Below are 23,129 nucleotides of genomic sequence, written 5' to 3'. Positions count from 1 at the left end.
TGAGCTTCCTGTGCTTCCTGAGCTTCCTGAGCTTCCTGAGCTTCCTGTGCTTCCTGTGCTTCCTGTGCTTATGGCAAGCACGCTACTGAGCTGCTCATCCTACCCAGGTTCCAAGACTACATACTTTTGCTTTCTTTTCGCTGTTGTTTTTCTTTCTGTTGTTTTGTTTGTTTGTTTTTGAGACCATCTAGGCTCTGTGCAGCCCTGGTGGACTTGGAACTCACTATGCAGACCACAGATCACAGGATCCTTCTATGTCAGCTTCTTGAGAGCTGAGACTGTAGGCATGTGCCACGATCCCGGTCTATCAGTAATTTTCCTGTTATTTTAAATCTGGTATTAAGCATGTGTTTTCTAAAGGATTCGGTCTATAACTGTGTGTGCGTGCACGTGTGTGTGTGCGTGTGTGTGCGTGCGCGCACACGCACATCTATAGGAATGCACATAGCTGTGTACATGCACATGTGTGGAGGTCAAAGGCTGATTCTGGTTGTCTTCTTCAACAGCTTTCTACTTTGTTTACTAAAGTAGACTCTCCTGATGAACCTGGAGCTCCGTGACTCAGCTGGTCTAAATAGCTAGCTAGCTTGTCTCAGGGATTCCATGTCTCCAGTACAAGGTTTTCATACCTACTAATTCTTATGTAGGTAGCAGAATCAGAATCTGGACTTTTGTCTTCATACATGGCAAAAAACTTTATCTTCTGAGCCACTGTTAGAGGGACTCTAGGCCCTAGGTTGAGAATATCTTATCATTAATTTTCATTTTTAATTATATGCATGTTCAGGAGTGGGAGTGGGGTTTGTAGTACCTGTATGTGAGTGCAGTTGCCCTTGTATGCCAAAAAAAGTGTCAAATTCCCTGAAGTGGGAGAGGCAGGTGGTTGTGAGCTACAAGGTGTGGGTGCTGGGAACTGAACTTGGGTTCCGAGTGACAGCAGTGTGGCTAACTGCCACGCCATCTCTCTAGTGCCAGGTCTAGAATTACTAAGTTTAAAATTTCCATTTGTCTCTTTTTTTATAGTTTCAATTTCTCTTCTAAGATTTCTTATTTTCCACACATTACTACTAGTATATTTTCCTTTATACCTTTGAACATACATATAACCCCTACCTTTCTGAGACAACTCTGGTTAGCTTAACACCTACTGTGTAGACCAGGCTGGTCTTGAACTCACAAAAATCTGCTTACCTTAAGCTATTTTGCAAACGTTGTCTAGGGCTGGTGAGATGGCTTAATGGGTAAGGATACCTACCACCAAGCCCCACAGCTGGGTTCGAGCTCTGGGGCCTGTGTGGTAAAGACAGAGGCCTCACTCCATCCCTCTGGTCTTCACACACAGCGTGTCATGCAGCCACCCCTCCACACTAATAAATAAATGTCATTTTAAAAATATTGTCTGTAATTCTGACATTTGTATCATCTCAGGGTAAGTCTCTGCTGGTTACCATCTGTCCCCGTTAGGATTTCTATTGACCAAAGTAACTCTTATAAAGGACAACATTTACTTGGGGCTGGCTTACAGGTTCAGAGGTTCAGTCCATTATCATCATGGTGGGAGCATGGCAGCATCCAGGCAGGCATGGCACTGGAAGAGCTGAGAGTTCTATATCTTGTTTCAAAGACAAACAGGAAAAGTTGTCTCATGGGCAGCTAGGAAGAGGCTCTCCAAGCCCAACCCCACAGTGACACACTTCCTTCAGAAAGGCCACACCTACTCTAACAAGGCCACACCTCCTAATAGTGCCACTCCCTGGGCCAAGCATATTCAAACCACACAGTCTCTTTCAAAATTGGGTCATTACCTGGCATCTGCCTACACCTAGTGATTTTGGGTTGCATGGCATATTACAGACTTGGGTTATTATATATGCTGATTTATTTCAATATTTCTACTTTAGCAGATAATTGACTTAGGTGGTCTCAGACTTGAAGCTCTGTCCAAGCATTTGCCTTTCAAAAAGATTTTCCAGGCTATTCTTTTGTGACTTTTTTTTCTCCTTTTCTAGATTTTTGGCTGCTGTGATACCCTCTTGCTCCACTGTGCCTCCTCAGACCACAAGCCTGGCTGCATTCTACTGAATTTTTAGGTAACTATAAGAGACTGTGATCTGCTTTCAGGCAAAAGACTATACAAATGATAAACTCAGCATGCTGATCCTGTATCCCAACCCCTCCATGCACACCAATCCTGCATCCCAACTCCTCCATGCTTTTGACTGGCCATGCTATTGGGCCAGTCCTTCTTAAGATTTTTGTTGGGGATTTACAACATGGTTAGCACACGGGCTGGCCAAATAGAAGCTATCCCAGCAGTATGGAGGTGTAACAGCCTCCTGGCTCAGGCGTCCTCTGAATCAACATAAGATCTAGGAGGAGGTCCTGTACGATGCACATCTCCCCTCAATCCTGCCAACTCGGCAGCTCTTAGGGCCGAGCTCCCCCATCACCTACAGCTTCTGCTCCTGCACATCCTGTGGTGCCCAGCTTAGTCTGCTCAGTGTGCTGATGTACGCACCCACCACATTCTCTCTTCAGAACTAAGACTAAGAGCGGAGACTGACTCTTCTTCCCGGGATCTCCCCCCAGCCCCTCGCTGGCTAGAGCGGAGCCAGCCTTCCACTACATCTCAGTAGATACTTGCTGACGGGGAAAGGGTCAGACACTGTAAGAAGGGCAGGATTCTGTCTGTTAGCTTGCATAGGCAACATAAGCAATGTCGAGTGTGCTGAGTGTTGCAGCTCATCTTCCAGAAAGAGAGGCCTCCCTAGGAGGCGGCCCTGCTTCTTGGCCTCATGAAAATCCAGGAACTGAACTCAGGTCATTAGGTTTTGCAGAAAAGGGCTTTTACCCACTGAGCCAGTTCATGGGCCATGAAGAAAACTACTAGATTTGATCTAATACAATTTTATCCTTGAGATAAACTTCATCTTAGAAGTGTGCTCCCTGAGACGTATGAGTCCCCTGAGACCCGTGAGGAATCCCTGGAGGCCTCCACTACACAGGGACTGCACTGGCTTTTAAACCAGTCATAAACAGCAGAACATTAAGTATCCAGCTACGAAAGGAAACAAAGTTTTGTTTTGAGGTTTGTTTTTGTTTTCTCAAAGAAGTGCTAGGCAGCTGAGTTTGCGAAGTCTGTGGCTTGTAGAATCTACAGTCTACAGCAGAGCTGCAGAGATGGTTCAGTGGCTTAGAGCACTGGCTGCTCTTTCAGAGGACCTGGGTTCAATTCCTAGCACCCACACATAGCTCACAACCATCAGTAACTCCAGTTCTAGGACATCTGAGACCCTTTTCTGGCCTCCAGGGGCACCAGGCATGCACACGGCACACATGCATACATGCAGGCAATACATTCATACACATAAAAGAAATTTAAAAATACAATCATAAAGAACAGCCAGCCACAAAGGTATCACTCTTGACCAGGTTTGCAAACCGACACATGGTCAAAGGGTCTTGCCTAAGGATTTGCCCTCCAACAGAAATGTCTTTGTAGAGAGAACATGGCAAAGTGGACCCTAGGCCAGTTTTCCTTTCTTTCTTCTGACTCCTTCCAAAGACTCCCTTCATCATGGACACGGTCACTATGACTCCATGTCCAGAAAGTGTTCCCATCTCTAACCCAGCGTCTCTTTCATGATCATCTCTCAGGTGTAAAGAAGCTCTAACCTAACATACAGAGATTTTCCGAAAAGATATAAATCAGCATCAGTTAGAGAACAACCACAACCTTACAGGAAATTATTTTCTCCTTTATGTCCACAATTTCAAAATAATGACATAAGCTTAGGTACATGTGTGTGTTTCTCCTTTTTAAATCAGACTATGGTCTAGGCTGACTGTGAGGATGGATTCCAGCCCCCTTTTCATTCTAAGAGCACACATGGGTAAGATTTATACCTAACGGAGCGGGCCCTCCATTCCTCTCCGAAGGCTGAAGTACATCCCCAAAGTGAAGCCACAGGACAAGTGGAGGCCATGGTTCCAGAAGATGTACACTGGCAGGCAGACTAGCAAGAGAGATACAAAAGGGGCCTTCTGACACCACAACTGTGCATCTTACAGAGCTGACCAGGGTTACAGCAGGAAAGACAGAGAACAAAACTCAGCACTGGATTCAAACTCCATAACAACCAGGATTCTCCACTAAAATCTTTATCATCAATACCACTTGAGGCTTCCCTGTGGCCTCTGCTTTAGGGAGGTGGGCTAGCTGCCTTATTCAGAACACAGCTTTGTCTGGTGTCAGCATAGGTAAGAAAAGAATTCCTCAGGAATAGTCCTGATGCTGGGAAGAGAAAGGCCATGGAATTCCTGGACTGCCTCAGCCTGCTAATAAATGCCCCCTGTCATTTATTATCACCACTGGGGCATCCAAAGACAACCAGCAGCAGTCTTGGCCAAATAGCACAGATAAAAGCTATTCATCCTTTAGCATTTCCTGGTGCTATGCCAAGATAGGACACGAACCCAGAAGCAGTTCCCAACCAATAGTTTCATTAGGAATAAAACCAAATAAAGCATGAGATGGAAGGAGGGTTCCAGTCAAGAATTCTCTAGAAGATCCTATTTGGTTAGACTTGTAGCTTAACAGTATATAAGCTATGCTGATTGAATTGAGCAGATGAAGGCCAGTAATACATGACCCTGATTCTGATGGACATCTATTCCTTGAGCACCAAGGGCAAGCTAGTGAGCAGAAGAGAGATGGAGATGGAGGAGATGGAGATGGAGAGATAGAAGGATAGGGATAGAGACACACAGAGAGAGACGGGGAGAGACACACACACACACAGAGAGAGAGAGAGAGAGAGAGAGAGAGAGAGAGAGAGAGAGAGAGAGAGAGAGAGAGAAACAGGACAGTGACAGCAAATACCCACCAACAGCCACGTTTATGCATCGACGGGTGTATTTTCTGCCCAGACTTTCCACAAACACACCTGGCCACCTGTCATTTTAAAACCACAAATAATGAAGTGCTCCTGCAAACAGTTACCTGTGAACACAGTTATTAGTTGAGGAACCAATTTTCTGCAGGTGTAAAAATTACATTTCTCAAAAGGAAAATTCAGGAATAGCCAGTTTATTCATTAAGTCTTTAGAATTTGGCTTTGGCTTGCTTTCTCTGAAAATGATTCTTTCCTTTTTGGGTCACAAAAGTTTAACTGTAATGTAAGTGGATCCAGGGTGCTGTGGTTCTCTTATATTTTTGGTTGCGAGCCTAGCCTTTAACAGCTGAGGCATCTCTCTAGCCCTGTGGTTCTCTTAAGAATAACCAAGGAACCCCAGGAGCTTTGGTTTCCAGGGGTTTTTCTCCCCTAACTTTTGTTATTAATATATTAGAAATTCAAACTGAGGAAAACTTAAATTGTATAACCAATGTAATCAACAATGGTAAAAAATTATTATATTAAACTCATAACATTTAAAAACGAGTTGCATTTTCCAAAATAAAAATTTCATGATAAGGGTGGCACTGTTCTACATTTGAAAAAAATCTCTTTGGCTCAATAGAAAATGACTAATTCTTACCTGTTTCCACATTCGATCAATTGCGAGTGAGGACATCGGCTGGAGTGTTCAGGAAAGCTTGGTTACGGAGTCAGGGGTTGGAAAGGTATTTTTAACCTTTCCAGATAATCACAGCATCATCCTTCAATGCTATAAACACAGCAAGAAACTCCTCTGGAGGAGGGAATACTACAGTCTGGGGAAAGGACAGCCTTCTACAGTGTGGCAAATCTAACCGGCCTTGTGGAGGGCAAGTGTGAAGACGGCTTACAGGGAGACTTGATGAGCCCTCGTGACAGGACAGACCCCGGGGGATGATGATAGGAAGCACCACCTGGCCCATGGGCCCAGTGTAATCATGAGAAAGACATTATTCTGTCTATCAAATGCCTGCCTAAGACTCTACAGAACAGTCAAGATCATCAAAAACGAGACAAGGCTCAGAAAGTGTGACAGTTAAGAACTAAGATGATAACCTTAGGTATCGATAGCATCCTGGGACAGAGAAAGGACATTAGGCTAAAACAAGGAAGTGTGGGTAAACTGTATAACAGCCGTGTAGTAACACTGTATCACAGCTCAGGAGTCCAGGGTACATTACGGGCAAAACAATACTACCATGGAGAAATGTAACCAACATTTGTTCATTAAGTGAGGCGAACATACACTAATGGAAGATGTGACTGATAAGCAAACCTAGCTGTGGGATCAGATGCAAACTCTCTGTACTCTCTCCTCAGGGCTTTTTCTTTCTTTCTCCTCTTTCCTTCCTTTCTTTCCTTTTCCACTTTCTGAGACAACACCTCCCTATAGCCCAGGCTGACTTCTAACTCACTGTACAGTCTAAACTCCCCTCAGACTCACAGTAATCCTCCTGCCTCGGGCTCCTTACTGTTGAGATTACAGGTATGAGCCACTACACACTGCTTCCTCTCATTTTTTTCTATAAACCTAAACTGATCTAAAAATTATGTTTGTTTAAAAATTTAAAAACTTTTCATTGGTTCTTTGTGAATTTCACATCATGCATGCTAAACCCACTCACACACACACCCCACCCCTTCCCTCACACCTGCTTTTCTACCTTGCAACCTTCCCACCAGCAGAGGAAAAACAATCTTGTTGTGGAGGCTGACGTGTGTCCCACAGTGTACCCTTTAGTCCACATGCCTTTGCTTGCAAATGTTCACTGCAACTACTCACTGCTCCGAGGCCTCTGGCTTCCGCTACTCTATCAATACTGGATCCTCTCAGATCTCCTGTTGTCGCCCTGTGTCTTGGAGATCCTGCAGCTTTGGATCTGCAGGACCTGCCCCTTCATGTGCTCCAGCAGTGCACAGATGGGGTGGATGTTGGGGTGGGCCAACTCCAAGCCCTGGATCTGGGCCTGGGAGACATCTGAGCTGGTCGGCCTGGCTCTTTTGCTCCCATGCTCTCAGGGCTGGCTCACCAATAACCCCCATTACTAGGGTCTACTATGCTGCCTGGGTGAGACGCAGGACCTGCCTATTTAAAGTTGTTAAAGAAGTTGACGAGAGGTAGATTTTAAAATGCTAACTTCACAGTAGACTCTGAAACAGCTTCTGCTGTTGTATGTGTATGCATGTGAATTTGTACATATGTATGTATATTTAAAATCACATTTATTTATATATGTCACATGTATGTGTGGAGGTCAGAGGACAACTTGCTGGAGTTGGTTCTCTCTTCACTACAGGGATGTGTGAAATCAGGCCACAGGCTGGTCCATCATAGTCACCCTGTCCCCAGCTTGAGGAAGATTCCACTATGTAGCCCAAGCTGGCCTCAAACTCCCAATCCTCCTGTTTCAGCCTCCCAAATGCTGGGATTATAGGTACATACCACCATACCCAGCTTATATTTTTGATTACTATTTTCTATTAGTCTTTCTGCATTTTTCTTCTGTCATGTGTGATTTTACAACAGTATGCATTGGTTATTGGGAAATGTTGTTTCAATAAACCAGACCTTCCAAATGTTGAAATGTTCAATTATATAATTACCAAATCATTTAGCCAGACATAGTAGTAAACAGAAGGCTGAACAGGAGGACAAGGGGTTCAGGGCCAGCTAAGTCATGTAGAGAGAGCCGGTGTTCTAGCCCCACCTCCTCTCCCCAGACTCCTGATGTAGTGTTCTAGCCCCGCCTCCTCTCCCCAGACTCCTGACGTTCTGCATTTGTTTTCACCACCATCAATCTCATCAGAGCGGGGAGGGTTCAAAACCTGGGATCATGATGGCAGAGACAAGTGCCAACATTTTAACTTTGACTCCTTCACGCAGACTTCAACACTGGTGACAAACATTGCTCATTGTTTTAACTCGAAATGACAGTCTCCACTCATTTCCAAGAAATGTCTGTCAAACACTGTAGGGGAGTGTCTGCCAAGTGGAATAACCACACTCTGTCATTCAGTCTTCTACGTAAGAACTGTTAATCTTAAGGGAGGGAAAGAAACAAAACCCAGGAGCTTTCCTTAAGGCAGCCACGGTATTTGGTATACAGAAGTGTCTCATGCTGGTCTGCCATCCTTACAAATATAGTAAGAACACATGTTCTCAAAGTTGACTTAACAAAACCAGTCATTTGACCACCCTATGTGGACTCCTTAGATGGAGCTCTCTTGTGCTCTCTTGCACTTGCTCGCACTCTCTCTCTGTCTCTTCCCACCCCCACCCCCACCCCCACCCCTTGGCTTTTGCTGTGTTGTTCCTCTGTGAGAACCCAGCTATGGAGGGCACAATACGGTTTGGTGTCACTGTCCGCATTCAGCAGGTTTTACCTGTCATTTCTATAGCACCATTGCTGGAAATCTCACCCCAGTGAGAAGAGCAGTGTCCTAGTGGTTGCACACAGAGGGAATGTGGGTCTCAGACTCCTGGGGGCTCACAGGGGCCCCTGCATACCTGTGAATACTCAGCGCAAGTCACAAATATAAATTACGGCTAGACACGCCAGGTCTCTGGATCCAGACAGTGCACCACATCTCTCTCTGGCTTCACTTTTCTTTGGGGACACTCTGATAAAGAAGCAATATTTGTATTAAAGACCTCTCAGGAGGTCTGTGTCAGCTTCTTCAGCTAGAATCGTGTGCTATCCGTGTCTCAGAGCTCAAAACCAGTCAGTGTACCTCTGTGTGCAAACTCGAGAATGCTCTGTTCTTCTCACTTGGGTGAGACCTCAGATGTGGAAATGTGCAAATAATCTGAGTGGATTTCATGGCAAAATTTGAATTCTATTAATGAACTATGACAGAATTTGCCCAGAAATTCCCAGGCCATAATGTAGAGGTAAAGAATGTAGAATCTAACTCTCAAACCAGCAAGAAGTTCAAGTCTTCCTTTTGCTATTTACTAGCTGTATGACCAAATGTAAGTTACTTAACATCTAAATGCCTCCATTTCCCCATCTATAAAATGGGACAATAATAGCACCTATTTATTGTGGCATTACATAAGCTACTATATAAAGAACACTTGGAATGATGTCATCCTTATGCGTGGCTCTGTTAGCTGTTCTTTTTATATGGGTGCCAAGGGGTCCTATTTTGGACTGGTCTTCTAAGCATGGCAATGCTGAATCAGACTTGTGAAGAGAAAGAATAGAAAATACGAGAGATATCAAGAAAGTAGACGTTGACCTGCAGGGTTACAGATGTGAGACTATGAACAGGGAGGGAGAGGGATGCAGAGGCTGGAAACCCTGGGCCTTTTTGGTTTCCTTATGGAGCATGTCCAGGACTTCAAGTTAAAACCTTCTTGTACCTTATTAACTAACACACAGGTAGACAAGTTGCTACCCACTTAAAAGTCCACAAAAATATTATTCCTCCCCCACCACCATGGCTTAAAACTAATCATTGCAGAGCGTCAACCGTTTGCTCATGGGGGGTGACTTTCTCAAGATGATGTCCGTGGTGACAGCTGAGTGGGTCTCAGGCCTTCCAGAGACTATACTGTGTGGTCCAAAGCTGGACCCCAGCCCCCAAATGTTTACTCAAATACCTGGGTTGGATGTGTTGTTTTTATCTTTCCTGACTATCTTTTGGCAGCTATGTAGTCTGGCTCGTAAGATCATCGTAACTAATTAAGAGTTTTCGGCTTAATCTGAAGTTGATTGATCTCAAGGATCCTCTCATGGAACTAACTATTCAGTCTCTGAATTGCCACAATTATAAAGCTGCAAAGAAATGCAAAATCACTGTAATAAAGAAAATGGTAGTCAGGAACTGACCACTTAAAAACTTCGACCTTCCTCAGACCATTCTCCATAGGGAGCTTAACACTGAGGAACGAACCCGCATCCCTCAAGCCAACGCCCTGTCAGTCATTCGGGGCTTGTCTGATGCAGAAAACATCCCAGCTACAGTGGAGTAAATAAATGCTGACTGGTCTATTTACCTAGGGGAAGAGAAAACGTGGTAGAGGTAACGACAGCACAAAAACCTCAACAAAAACAACTGGGATATTCATGCATTAAAGGACAGCAAGAAATCATGAAATTCTGGACCATTTTATAGAAGGGGTTTCCTATGCAACTGAACAACCAACCAGTCACCAAGTGAAGGCTATAACAATGTACTGGTTATGCCAAAATAAATGGAAATCTTGTATTATTGTTGACTTTGAGAATTTGGTTCACAGTTGCCATGCAGCCCAAACTTTTGTCAAATAAAGGTGAGCTGTGTTGGTATTATTTTCATTTTTCAATATTAAATCCTGATTAACCTTCTTCCTCCAACTCCACTGCACAGAAAAAAGACGATAAGGGTTTTTAGATTCTAAACAGCCTCTTTCTGATACCAAGTGTCCATAATTAATGAGCCTAGAACAGAGAGACACAGACACTGAGGGTCTGTTCCACGAGGGCCTCCTTCAGGACCCCACAGCCTGCCTGTCCCCTTGCCTCACTGGGGTTCCTCCTGCAGTGAGAGGAGAGCCTTCATCCTTGACAAGAGAGTCTGTTTTAGCAAAGACAGTAAAACTTCAGTGCAATTCCAAGTGGATTTTCTTCCTGCAGGTGCAGGTAATTGGGAGTTAAGACTGAGGAGGTGGGAGAGCGGCAAGAGTCATGTCAGCCGCCGTGGGGATCAGAGGTTGCCTCTCCATCACAGAGTCTTAATTAACCCTAATTGTATTCCTTCCGAAGAGCTAAATGACTGCAGGCTGGACTCATCTGTGGTTGAAAGATGACAAATTCTTGCCGGCTAGGAAGCTGGCGGCTATGTATCTATGGCTCTAGGTGCTCAGCGGCTTTGGAGAAACTCACTCGGTTAACACTCAGCAGGTATAAACGTGAGTGACCTCCGCTGTGCCTCAGAACAGCACTGCTTGGGTTGGGTGAAAGTAAGGACTCAGGACCAGGGATGACGCCCCACTGCGGAAGTCCATGGAAAGTTACTTGAACATCTCAGGACATACACTGGATAGTGACAGTAAGTAGTCCACTGAGCACTGAGAACCCCCACACTTTGAAAAGACAGACTTCATATCTACAGAGAATTTGTGGTCAAAGACGTTCTGATACATGGGTGTGTGTGTGTATGTGCATATATTTCATCTGTGAGATAAACTATTTCTATTATAATTCCAGCGTCATAGTTTTATAAATTGACATTCTTCCATCTGGCCCACGCAGCTCAGACAGCATGGCAGCTGAACAACGAATCTGAAGAATTCGGTTCTTTCCGTCACATCTCCTTAGGTCAATAACATCGATGGCTTATCGTGCTCCCCGCCCCTACTGATCTCACCTCGTTTTTTTTTTCTCCTTGTAAAAAAATTATTCCGTTCATCCATTTATTCCATGCATCCACGCACAGCCTGGAGGGCAACTTGTGGGAGCTGTCCTCTTTTCTTCCACCACCGGGGGCTGGGGATAGAACTCAGGTGGCCAGGCTTGGCTGCAAGCGTCCTTACCCACTGTGCCATCTCGCCAGCCCTTACCTCAGTTTTCCTTACTTCCCTCACATGTGACTTTCACAATAGAGCCATACATGACACTGATTTTTCTTCTGCTCCCAGCAACAGTTGACAGTCATCTCTGCATTTCTGATTTTTCCTGAAAGCCCTTCAAAGAGCAGATTTTGTGCCAGTACCTATAAAGATTGCTCGGCAAATCGATGAAAATGTCCCTTACGGAGATTTCTACCTCCCTTCTGACTCTGTGAATGGCATTTTAAAATCTGAAGCTGGCCCAGGGGGAGACATGAAGTATTTTAACATGTGAAAAGGCCAGTGAGTCTGGCCAGGCCTGGCTACTTACTCTCTCACACAGCTCTTCAAATGTGCAGTCGGCAACGGTTCCACAGGCTTTATTCAGCCGCAGCTCTCTGCCTTGCACTTTCAGAATCCTTGGGCTAGTTACTATGGGAACATGAACAAAGACTCAATCTTGTCTGGATAATTACTATAAAATTCATCTCTTACAGATAGGAAATGCATAGCTTGATGAATAATAGCACATGATTCAACACATAAATTAGAGAAAATGCTGATACAATGACGGCCACTTGAGTGTGGCATCAACCCATACACAGCAATGGAACTTATTAATTGGTCAGTGGAGATTGGGCATTGTGTTCTAAATGTAGTCTCTTTCAAGAGAAATTAACTTACGTACAATCATTTTGTTTCTGAGCCAGCTCATCAAACAACTTATCCACGACAGCCTCCACATCAGCCTCACTTGTGCTACAGTGAAAAGAATAATAGAATATGAAATTAATAACACTTGAAGCCAACATCAAACAGCTGCCTGAGCCTGCTTAGCTTTTTGCCCATAAAAAAAAGGAGAACAGGATGTTATGCTCTAAATACAAACATTAGATTTAGAATACACTTAAAAGCAGAGAATATTAACTCTCAGGTAGACGATCCTGCCTTATTTGCATACATTGAAAGACTTCTGAGCTTCTAGATGTTTCCAGTAATGAGACGATACAGGCAGAGTAAATCCATTAATACTATGTGCACACAATGAGAAGAAAGCTTCTGGCTCTCTCTTGCATGCAAAACAAGAGCAAACAGGCAAAGCAGTCAAGCATTCAGCAAGTATCCTTTGAAATCTCCACTGAGAGGGTACACGTGAAATTAAATATTGAGCGTGTTTTTAGAACGAGAAAAACCAAGTCAAGCCACCGGCTGAGAGGATCGGGGCTCAGAATGAGATCACTAGCTTCCAAATACCAACTTAATTGACACCTCAGAAACTTTATCAAGTGAACACATACAGGACAGCCTTCTGTCAGGATAAGGACAAGAACAGATCACAGTTTCCCTCAAAAGCATCCTTGCTGGAATCCCACCGCCAGCCCCTCCTTCTGTGGGGCCTTCATTGCACCGCTATGAGTGAGTCCTGCCACCCAGTCTTTTGTATTCTAATTAGAAATCACCATATGGCTTACGGAGCTCACATAAAAACATGTGATAGTGCTATGGCCTCGTTTCTTCTCACTTTTTTTTTCAGAGAAGGGTTGATAAATTAACAGTCAATAGGAGAAATAACTGGTAGAAGAAAAGCCGTTCCAAAAAACACCCCTCAAGTGCAAATCTAAGTTCCCTCCGATCCTGCGTCCAAACTTGCACAAGATGACCTGACAATATGCTTAATTTCAGCACAAGTCAATCTTAGCTAATTGTGGTGGTGACTGACAGCCGTTCAATTTTATTGAAAACTAGTCATTAAGATAAAGTTTAGACTAAACAGAATCTTTCTTAGCAGGTTGCTGACATTTAACATACAACCATGGAACTCCTCAACTGTAGAAAATGCAGCAACGTAAAGCACAGCGGCGCAGACGGCATGAAGGGCTGCCCACCGCTGCAGCTTTCAAAAATCTCATTTGCCATGGCTGACGCCATAGGGAATACTACCTGAGTTTCGTACAGACCTATAAGACCTTCAAATTAAGCCACATTAAAGTAACTAAAGACACTACAGAAAGAATGATTTAAAGAGACAATCACTAAAAAATGTTTTTAAAACAGTAATTTCCCAGGCAGTGGTGGCGCACGCCTTTAATCCCAGCACTTGGGAGGCAGAGGCAGGCGGATTTCTGAGTTTGAGGCCAGCCTGGTCTACAGAGTGAGTTCCAGGACAGCCAGGGCTACACAGAGAAACAAGAAACCCTGTCTCAAAAAACCAAAAAAAAAAAAAAAAAAGAGTGATTTTTAAAATGACACTTGCATTCCATGTGAAGGTCAGAGAAAAACTTCTAAGAGTCAGTTCTTTGTACCCTGTGAGTCTGGAGCAGCTTCATCTCAGGTCATAAGGTTTGGCAGTGCTTTTATCAAGCCCGAAAGCAAATTTAAATATATTAAACTGTAAAGTCAATGTTGATGTCACACCAACACATGGGACTCGGCAGAACAGTTCCTATCATGCAGGGGAGTTATGTATACACACAATGTTCTCGAGAGGTGGTGTGTGTGTGTGTGCGCGCACACACGCACAAGAGCGCACACGTAAGCACACACAAGCGCATGGATGTATATACAGGTATGCAGTGCGTGTGTGTGGAACTCAGAGGCTGACGTCAGGCGTCTTTCTCAGTTGTTCCTCAGTTAGCTAGAATGGCTGACCACGAACACCAGGGCTGTCTGTCTCTGAGTCTCCCCATCCCGCCCCACCCCAGCACTGAGACTCCAGAAGTGTGACTCTGCTCCAGGCTTTTATGTGGGTGCTGAAGATCCACACTCGGTGCCTTATGCTTACATGGCAAACACTTTATCAGTTGAGCTATCTTCCCAACCCTGAAAAAAAAGGTCACATTACATAGCCCAGTCTGACCTTGAACTTGTATTTCCCCCTGCCTCAGCCTGTAGAATCCCTGGTTAATGATGTACTTAAAAATTACTTTACTTATTATTGCCAGTGTATGTTGTGGGGGTGTGCATATGCCACAGTGTGCATGTGGAGACCCAAGGACAGCTTTGCCGCCTCAGTTTCACATGGGTTCTGGGAACTGAACTCAGGATATCAGGCTTTCCCAGTGAGCTATCTCGCTGGTCCTAATGACATACTTGCCACGGTATAGAGAATGGAGCAAGGAGAATGGAAACAGAGTTCATCAGGACAGAACCTGCCTACCATCATGCACGCGCACGTGCACACACACACAACACATACAGAGACAACCTCTCCTTTACAACACGTTCGCATTTCATGCTCCATTTTATTTTAGTTTTTTTTTTGGAGGGTCCTGCCTGCCATGTAGTCTAGGCTGGCCTATAACTGGCAATCCTCCTGCCTCCATCTCCTGAGCACTAAATTGTAGAGCCGTACCACCACACCCAACACAAAATTATTTTTATTTTAACATTGTCTTGTAAGAATTTTATTACTGTACTGTAAACAGATACTCTGAAGTTCCAAAATTTAAAAAAAGGTATTAGTGTTAAGTGGTCCAAAGCCAAAGGGGTCTTATAAAAATGGTTTATGCGGCATGTGACTGCTGCCCATCTAAGCTAACGTGCACGGGGGCCTGGCCAGGCCGGGGACCTCATCTTCATATGCAAGCACGTAGAGTTGGCGGCTAGGGCACAGTGTGGTGTGTTTAGACTTAACCAGATTGATATGCAATACAGGCATGCAGGAAGGGAATTCTTACCAAAAATAGATACTCTCAAATTCCTTAACAACTAACCTTTTATCTCTTTTATCTTCCTGCCTTCTACTCAGAGCCCAGTATTTGTGTGTATATTATCATGTATGGGTGTAGATGTATATGTGTAGGCTTGTGTGGGCCACGGAGCACACGCAGAGGCCAGAGGACAACTCTGTGGGTCTCTTCTTCCCTCTGACCTTTACATGGATTTGGAGGACCAAAGGCAGGGCCTCCAGGGTTATGCAGCAAATTCTTTAGCCACTGAGCAATCCTGTCAGTCTGCATTTCCTTTTTAAAAGATGAACATTAGAAAAATAAAGAGAAAAAATGAACAACCCATGCAACCACTCTGCCACGGTGTGTTACACTCGGCTCCTTGGCGAGTGTAACATTGGCGTTATCACATTCACAGAAGAGAGGGCAGGTACTCAGAACTACGCCACTTATCAAATCTGAATATGCAGAGACATAAACTTTCTGTGTGATAGAAAATATAAATACAAAAAGAGATCATGCAGGTGTGGTGTTGCCTGCTTACAACCCCAGCCCTTGGGAGCTGAGGCTAGAAGATGGTAGGAGGGGCGGAACAGGAAATGGCCCTTGCAGGATGCATGACGACAGAGAGGAAGAGACATGTTAGGATGTGGACTTGGTTGGAAAAGTAGATCCTGAGGTAAGGCAGTCACCTGTCCAGGTTCCCACCACCATGGCCTTCTGCTTTACCACATGCCTAGAAGCAACAGACTCAAGAACTGTAGACAGAAGCCTCCAGGGACAGAATGGGTCATTCCTCCTTTCAATGTTTCTCTCAGGTGTGTGCCACAGCCTGGTTGGTCGATCTGTTCCTGAAGTCAGAATTGTTGGAACAGAACCACTCCTTAAATGTCTGTGGCGTTGGGGGCCCACGGGTGGCTTGCTATGTTCTCTAGGGATCATGAAACAAAGAGCTCAAGGTTGAACCTGGTTAGTATATACCTCCCCCCACACCCCCGTTCCCCCCACACCCCTGCTCCCCGCCCACAGCGACCCACTTCTGCAGCTAGAATCTACTTCCCAAAACGTCTACAACCTCCAACAGCGGGGAGCAAACATGTGCCTATGGGAACGTTTTAGACTTAATCTAATGCATTCCTAGGACAACACTTATGAAATAGCAATGGTTAACTTCTGGGAGAAGGGTTCACTGTGACACATGATAATCACATCATGTGATGATAACCATGTCAAGCAGTTCAGGATGCTGTTGTTCTTGGTTTGTTCATTTATGCATCTCACAAAGTTCAGAGAATTGCTAACTTCCTGTGGTTTCTAAAGATGCCAACGAGTGTCTGGCCACTGGCTCCAACTCTTGCTGAGGCAATTACAGAGGCTCCCTTTCACCTCCCTCTACCGTTCTCTATCTTCCATGAACCACAATGTCTTCATAAGTGGGGAGGGGATCAAGAGTCACCGGTATCTCTGGTCAGCGAGTCTAATAACAGCCTTTCCCTTTCCTTCTTCACGAGAGAGCTGGCTATGCTCACTAAGGACAGATGACGGAGAAAAGCTTTGTCAAAATAACTACTTGTGAAAAAGGAAGAGTGCCACCAGAAAGTGGCCTTGAGAGCTTAAAGACACGTGTCATTCTGAGTTAGACCTCTGTTTCCTACTTGGGTTTCCAGAGGGGAGCTCTTAGAAGCTGCTCTGGCCACTATGCCTTAGCTGCACCACCATGGATTCTAACCCTCTGGAATTATGAGCTGGAATAAATTCCTTCTCTATAAGTTGTCTGTCTGTGGCGTTTTATCACAGCACTGGAAAAGTACAGCAATACCAATGTTCAGTGTGGTAGATACTACTATAGTTTATACTTCAACTGGCAACTGGCAGTGCACAGGAAAGCCCACGCCTTCCACTGCCTTCCTACAACCCTACAGCTCTTGATCAATTGTAATGATTCTGATGTGTGCATTAGAGACGGCTGCAATGTCTACACCTAGAATTCTGCACCCCTTTCTGTTGTAATGATTATGGTGTGTACATTGTAACTTCAATGTAAGTTGCTCCAAATTATTTTTAGGTATGAGTAGAACATAAAATCATATATAATTGAATTAATGAAACAGTTAAACCAGAAATATTTTCTTTTTTTCCCAGAATTTTTTAAATAAAATATCATGATTATATAAATAATTTGTAAAATTACAGTTCAAAATATCTAAGATTCCCCTTACTATTTTTTTGATTTTTAAGATTTATTTTTATTTTATGAGTATGGATGTTTTGCCTGCATGTACGTCTTCTGTGTACCACATGTGTATAGTGCCTGCAATGACTAGAAGGGTGTCAGATATCCTGGAACTAGAGTTACAGATGGTTGTGAGCTGCCACACAGGCACTGGGAATCGAACCCAGGTCATTTGGAATAGCAGCCAGTGCTATCAACCACTGAGCTGTCTCTCCGGCCCTCACCCTGGGCTGCTTTTAAGCAGAAAATTTCAAGTGTACAACATTAGTATAAAAACTTTAGCCCAAAGAAAAGACATTTAAATTCAAAAGAAAGAAAGAAAGAAAGAAAGAAAGAAAGAAAGAAAGAAAGAAAGAAAGAAAGAAAGGAGAAAGGAAGGAAGGAAGGAAGGAAGGAAGGAAGGAAGGAAGGAAGGAAGGAAGATAGATGACATTTTCCTTGGTAAGCTAGATTAGCCACGATGGCTTCATCACAGTTCACTTAAGAGAGAACATTACGTTAAACTAAAACTCTTTATTCAGAAATGTAACCAGACCCATGTAGAATAGAGACCCATTATTAGAGAATAAGGATCAGGATTGCTAGGTTTTGGTTAGTTAGTTGGAATTCTGTAAGGCTTGCTTTTATTGCTGTGTTTGTGGAATGCTGCATTTGTGGCAATGCCTGCGGAGGCCAGAAGGCAGCAATGAACCCTCTGGACCTGAAATTACAGGCGGTTGTGAGCTGCCCAATATGGATGCTAAGAACCAAACTAGGGTTCTAGCAAGTCATCTTAAATGCTGAGACATTTCTCCAGATCTCCATAAGTGTTTTAAACAGACTTTTATGAATACATGTCATACAGGGCTTTTTTTCTAAAGACCTTATGGTTAAGTTCTGTAAAGTAGGAGACCGTGGTCGATCTCCATGACAGAGAGCTGGACGGTCAGCCACAGGACAGCCTAGTCAAGAGGTTTTGGGGACTGGAGAGATGGCTCAGTATTTGTGGAAAACTGTGAGTATGAGAGCATACACCTGCAATCCCAACACTGGGGTGCTGGAGATATGAAGGCCCTTGGGGCTTGCTAACCAACAGAACTGGTGATCTCCATGTCCAGGGAGTGGCTTGTCTGAGAAAAAATAAAAGATGGAGAGAGGCCAAAGAATACATCTGTCATGGACTTCTGGCCCTCATGTGCACACACACGTACATGTGCATCTGTACAAACATATGAACACACACCTAACCACATACCCACTCCCCCAAAATGAGCTTACTTCTGAGTTTTTCTCTTAGAGCTACAAAAACGTATGTAGCAACGAAGCAAATATCCCGATCAGTTTTATGTAGTTCGATTCCAACCATAAAGAGACATATCCTGGAGAGGGAGAGTAGCATCAACATGGCCAGAAGATGAGGATTGAGGCCAATGTTGTGAATGGTATTCCCACCTCTCCTGAAGGGAACAGAAAATGAGCAGGAACGAGGGTGCGGTGTAGTGGCAGAACGCCTGCCGAGCGTGCACATGTCCCTGGTTTGATCCCCAGCCCTGTGAGAATTAACTGACTTGCTTCAGTTCCCTGGAGAAAGCTGGACTCTGGGTAATGGCTCACGGAACAACACAGTTATATACTAGGCCTTTGTGTGGATAAGATTTGAGAAAAGAAAGTCTGTCCACGGCCAATCAAAAGTTGACACAGAAGGAGCATTAGGGTCACTTCTGATCTGAGGCAAAGTCACTCTTTTCTAAAGCCGTTTCCCTCCCCTGAGGGCCCAGGCAGCCAGAGCACACCACAGTCTCCTTTTCTTCTGCTCTGCCTGGCCCTGAAACCGGGCCAGGGCATCTCGTAGCTCCGGTCACCTTTGTTCCTCTCAGGAACTGTGCTCAGGGGCAGCCTTCCATTTTCTGTTGAGCAGTACCACTGTGTCTTTAAGTCAGAAAAGCCCTGGAACCAACCACTGCTCGGTTGCCAGGAAATCTGCCACCAACCCCCACAGGAATCTTGAGTATAGTACCTGGATTAAAAGCCTGATTGCTTTGCAAGTATGAGAATGGTGGTTTGTCTTTTCCGAATTAAATCGGTAAACAGAAAAGAAAATAATCAGTCATTCCAAATTTAAAAAAAAAAATTTACAGCTGAAACCAGGCATTCAACGTAAAACGTAGTCTCAAAGAAACAGAACATGTCAGAAAAAGAGCTTATTATTACTGGATCATTTGAAATTCTCAACAAAAATTCCCAAACACTTGGAGGTTTCTGGAAGAGGGTCATGCATGAATTTAAATGGAAATTCATTTCTTCAAGAATCTCCCACTTCATTAGGATTGACTGAGGGGACGGAATGCTAACCACACTTTGCTCCTTTGTCCCTTTCAAAAATCAACAGCTTGTTAAGGTATCAACAAGTAGTTTGGGGCTGGCTTTCCTCGGGCCCCTCGCTCTGAGCTCTCTATGCCAGAGAGCCAAAGTTGATCTGACAGAGAAATTTCTCCTTCCTCTTGGGGTTCGTTGCCAAACTTTGCTGGCAGAGTCTTTGCCCTCAGCCGATTCCTTGTGCATTCATGCTGTATGGCTCTTTGTCCTCATACAAACATAATCTGGGGCTGAGGCAGGTCTAAAATTAAGTTGGTTTATACTTGCCTTCATATAAAACAGGCTTGGTCGCGTTTCAAATCCTGTAGGTGTGTTTTACATAACGGAATCGGCTGTCCAGATGGAGCCGGAGCCATTTATCTCCTCAATCGAGCAAGGCTTAATTGACTGTTCTGAGATGCATTTCAATCTGCACTTTCCCACCCTTCTCAGTCACCTGCTGAATAACCTACCTGGGTCCATTAATCCTGACCTGCATATAATGCAGAAAGTGCGATATCCTCTCACGTTGCAGGGCTTCACCCCTCTCTTCTCCAGAGAAAATGTCTACTGATTTCCTATGTTACTTTTCCGTAAGAGAAGTCAGTAGCTTAACATGCGAAATTTCAGTTTGATACAGTGTTTTAAATTTTCCTTTTTGTATAATTTCAGAAAGGCAAAACGAACAAGAAGTTTAAAAAAATCAATAAAGATAAAAGAACAGTTGAATAATGAGAAAAAAAAAAGTCAGGGGAGTTTCAAGAGCTTTTTTGAGTCTATATATGTAAGTAAGGACCTGGGACTTGTGCCAGATCGGTTCTTCTTCTACTAGAGACTGACTTTCAGGGCAAACTGTGATCATTCTGAAGATGAAAGAGCAAGCAGACAAAAATGCTAAGAAACCTGAGCTGGACATCACTGCTCACGCCTGTGATCCCACGATATGGGGAGCTGATGCAGAAGCATGGCGTAAGTTCAAAGGCAGCTTGGACTACAGAGCAAGTTCTGGACTGAGGAAGACCCTCTTAAAAACAGGGTAGGGGACGAAAATGTTAAGAAGGCTGAAAATTTGTATGCACGTGACCTGTTCACACCATGTACGTTTACAGACCACTATCTACAACTGGGTACTTCTGTCAGTGTGGTTAAGCTGGGAATGACAGACCAGCTTTCTTCTGTGACAGCAAGCCTAAATGCCTGTGGTATTAGATGTGGCTCAACAGACAGGGAAAGAGCTGCCCAGGCTCCGGCTACTCTGGAAGTCTGCACAGGGGCTCCACTTGGCTGTGCCGTTTGCTAGGTGGTATTCCAAACAGTGTCATGCACTTGGTATTAATTTCTCATTCAGTAGCCTTTGAATTAATGTGTGATTAATTACTACTTAAGTGTACATCCAAATTATGTCAAATAGAACACTTCTATAGTTTTAACAGCTGAAAACTTGAAAACCACTCTGTGTGATTATGTTCTACTGGTTATAAAGCAGGAAGCTGCTGTTTGCAATATACAGCTGTATGTTTGTGTCAGCAGGAAGGAGGGAAAGAAATGGTGTTATTATCGAATAAAATGGACTGTAAGAAAATGAAATGAATAATTCTAATCTGAAAGTCTAGATTTCAGCCTAGGTGTGCTCAATCATAGACTTCACACAAACGTTCCAAAGCAAGAACAAAAAACAACTCTAAAATCTGAGATACTTCTTAGCATTTTCAATAAGGAATATTTAACCTGTCTGATGAATAGCAGCAAACTAACAAATGGGTTAACCTGGATGAAATATACAAATTCATCCTAGAAAGATGCAGACTACCGAAACAGACCCAAGAAAGGAATGTGGAAGAAAAGGGAGTCCTTCCAAACTAGTTCTGTGAGGCCAGCATCACCTGCTATCAAAACCAGACTAAAATGTGTCCAGAAAAGAAAACCAATGAGGAGTATTTCTTCTGACTATACACATAAGAGTCCCCAGTAAAGCACTGCAAGCCTCTCCGAGCAAAGCATGACTGAGACTGGACACAGTGATTATTACAGTTTTGAGCCAAAGTGCCCCCCTCAAAACATGCTTCTCTTTCACTGTGGTTAAACTTATGGTAAAGGTGTGGTTCCCAGCTCCCAGCTCCCAGCTCTATGGGGAGGTAGAGGGAGCTTAGCGGGTGGGGCCTTCTTGAAGGCAGTCAGGTAAGAGGGGGTATACCCTCAAATAAGGCATAGGGACTCTGATACCCTTGTCCCTCTCACTCCTGCTCTCCCCTTCCTGCTTTCCCACCTGCTTTGCCCACCGCACTCCCAGTCACGATGGCCAGCCTTGATCGACACAGGCCCTGTGCACTTGGAGCCTCCTGCACACAGATGGAGACCTGAGAAACCATGGGCAGAAAGAGAAATCTCCTCTTGCTAAGGGGTTAGGGGTAAAAAGCTGATGAGTATGGCAATATTGATTCAAAAAATGCAAGGCTAATCTAAAAATCTAAAAATCAATCAGTGGCACAAAGTGTGGTAATCTCAATGGACCCAAATCACACAATCACCTTAGTAAGAGCAGGAAACGCATCTCACCAAGTCACACAACTACCTTAGTAAGAGCAGGAAACGCATCTCACCAAATCCAACATCACAGAAATGCTCAACAAACCAAGAAAAGAACATGATTAACTAGCTGGTAAGAGACAGCTATGAAGACCCAGTACAGCAGCATAAGTAATGGCCAAGTTGAAGTCATTTGACACGGGCTTAGTATCTCTCATCTCTTCTCAGTACTGTACTAGAAAGTTAGACAAGAAAAATAAGTAAAAGATGTCCAGCTTGCTTGAAAATAACATCATCTTGTATATAGTAAATTCTAGGATCTCTACTAAGAATCTAATAAGTCAGCTGAGCAAGATCAATATGAAAAATCTTGTTGCATTTTATAATAGTAATAAAGACATTACAAATAAAATTGGAGGGAAATTTATTTATATGGCATAAAAAAGAATAAACTACTACCATAAATGTAACGGAAGACCTATAAAGCCTGTCGTATACTGGAACGTACAAAGCACTGTTGGAAGAGATTAAAGACCAAAATAAATAGGCTTATCTAACTGTGACATCCACTGTGAGGTTGAAAATACAACATCTGGGACAAGTATTTGATTTATGATTGTGGGGTATGGTGAAGGGGTCCCAAGATGTCCCAGATACCTTCCAAACCAAGAAGTGGCACCCTTCCAGGCAGGAGCTAGAATTTTGCCAAAGTTTGGTTAGAGAAATGGTTCAGTTATTAAGAACCCATACTCTTGCAGAGGACCTGAGTTGGATTGCCAGCACCCATGTGAGGCAACTCACAACGGCCTCTAACTCTAACTACAATGCTCTGGCCTCTGCAGACACCATCCTCCCATGCACACACCCACAAACAGATACACACATACACCCTCCCA

General features: G+C 43.9%; 1 protein-coding gene across 2 annotated transcripts in view; it reads right to left on the bottom strand.

The window, feature by feature from the left end:
* The window catches only part of Afg1l (AFG1 like ATPase), a 161,622-nt gene that overhangs the window by 16,349 nt on the left and 122,144 nt on the right, over nt 1–23,129 (bottom strand). For both annotated transcript variants that reach the window (XM_028769041.1, XM_028769042.1), the window contains exons 9-10: nt 12,161–12,231; nt 11,804–11,904 (exon numbers count right to left, since the gene is read on the bottom strand). In XM_028769041.1, the coding sequence (XP_028624874.1) occupies nt 11,804–11,904; nt 12,161–12,231 (172 nt within the window). The remainder of the gene's footprint in view (nt 1–11,803; nt 11,905–12,160; nt 12,232–23,129) is intronic.

The sequence above is a fragment of the Grammomys surdaster genome, unplaced genomic scaffold, assembly GCF_004785775.1.
Source record: "Grammomys surdaster isolate TR1022 unplaced genomic scaffold, NIH_TR_1.0 190, whole genome shotgun sequence".
NCBI classification, from domain to species: Eukaryota; Metazoa; Chordata; class Mammalia; order Rodentia; family Muridae; genus Grammomys; species Grammomys surdaster.
The sequence above is the reverse complement of the archived record's forward strand: the minus strand, read 5'-3'. Positions and strand labels throughout refer to the sequence as shown.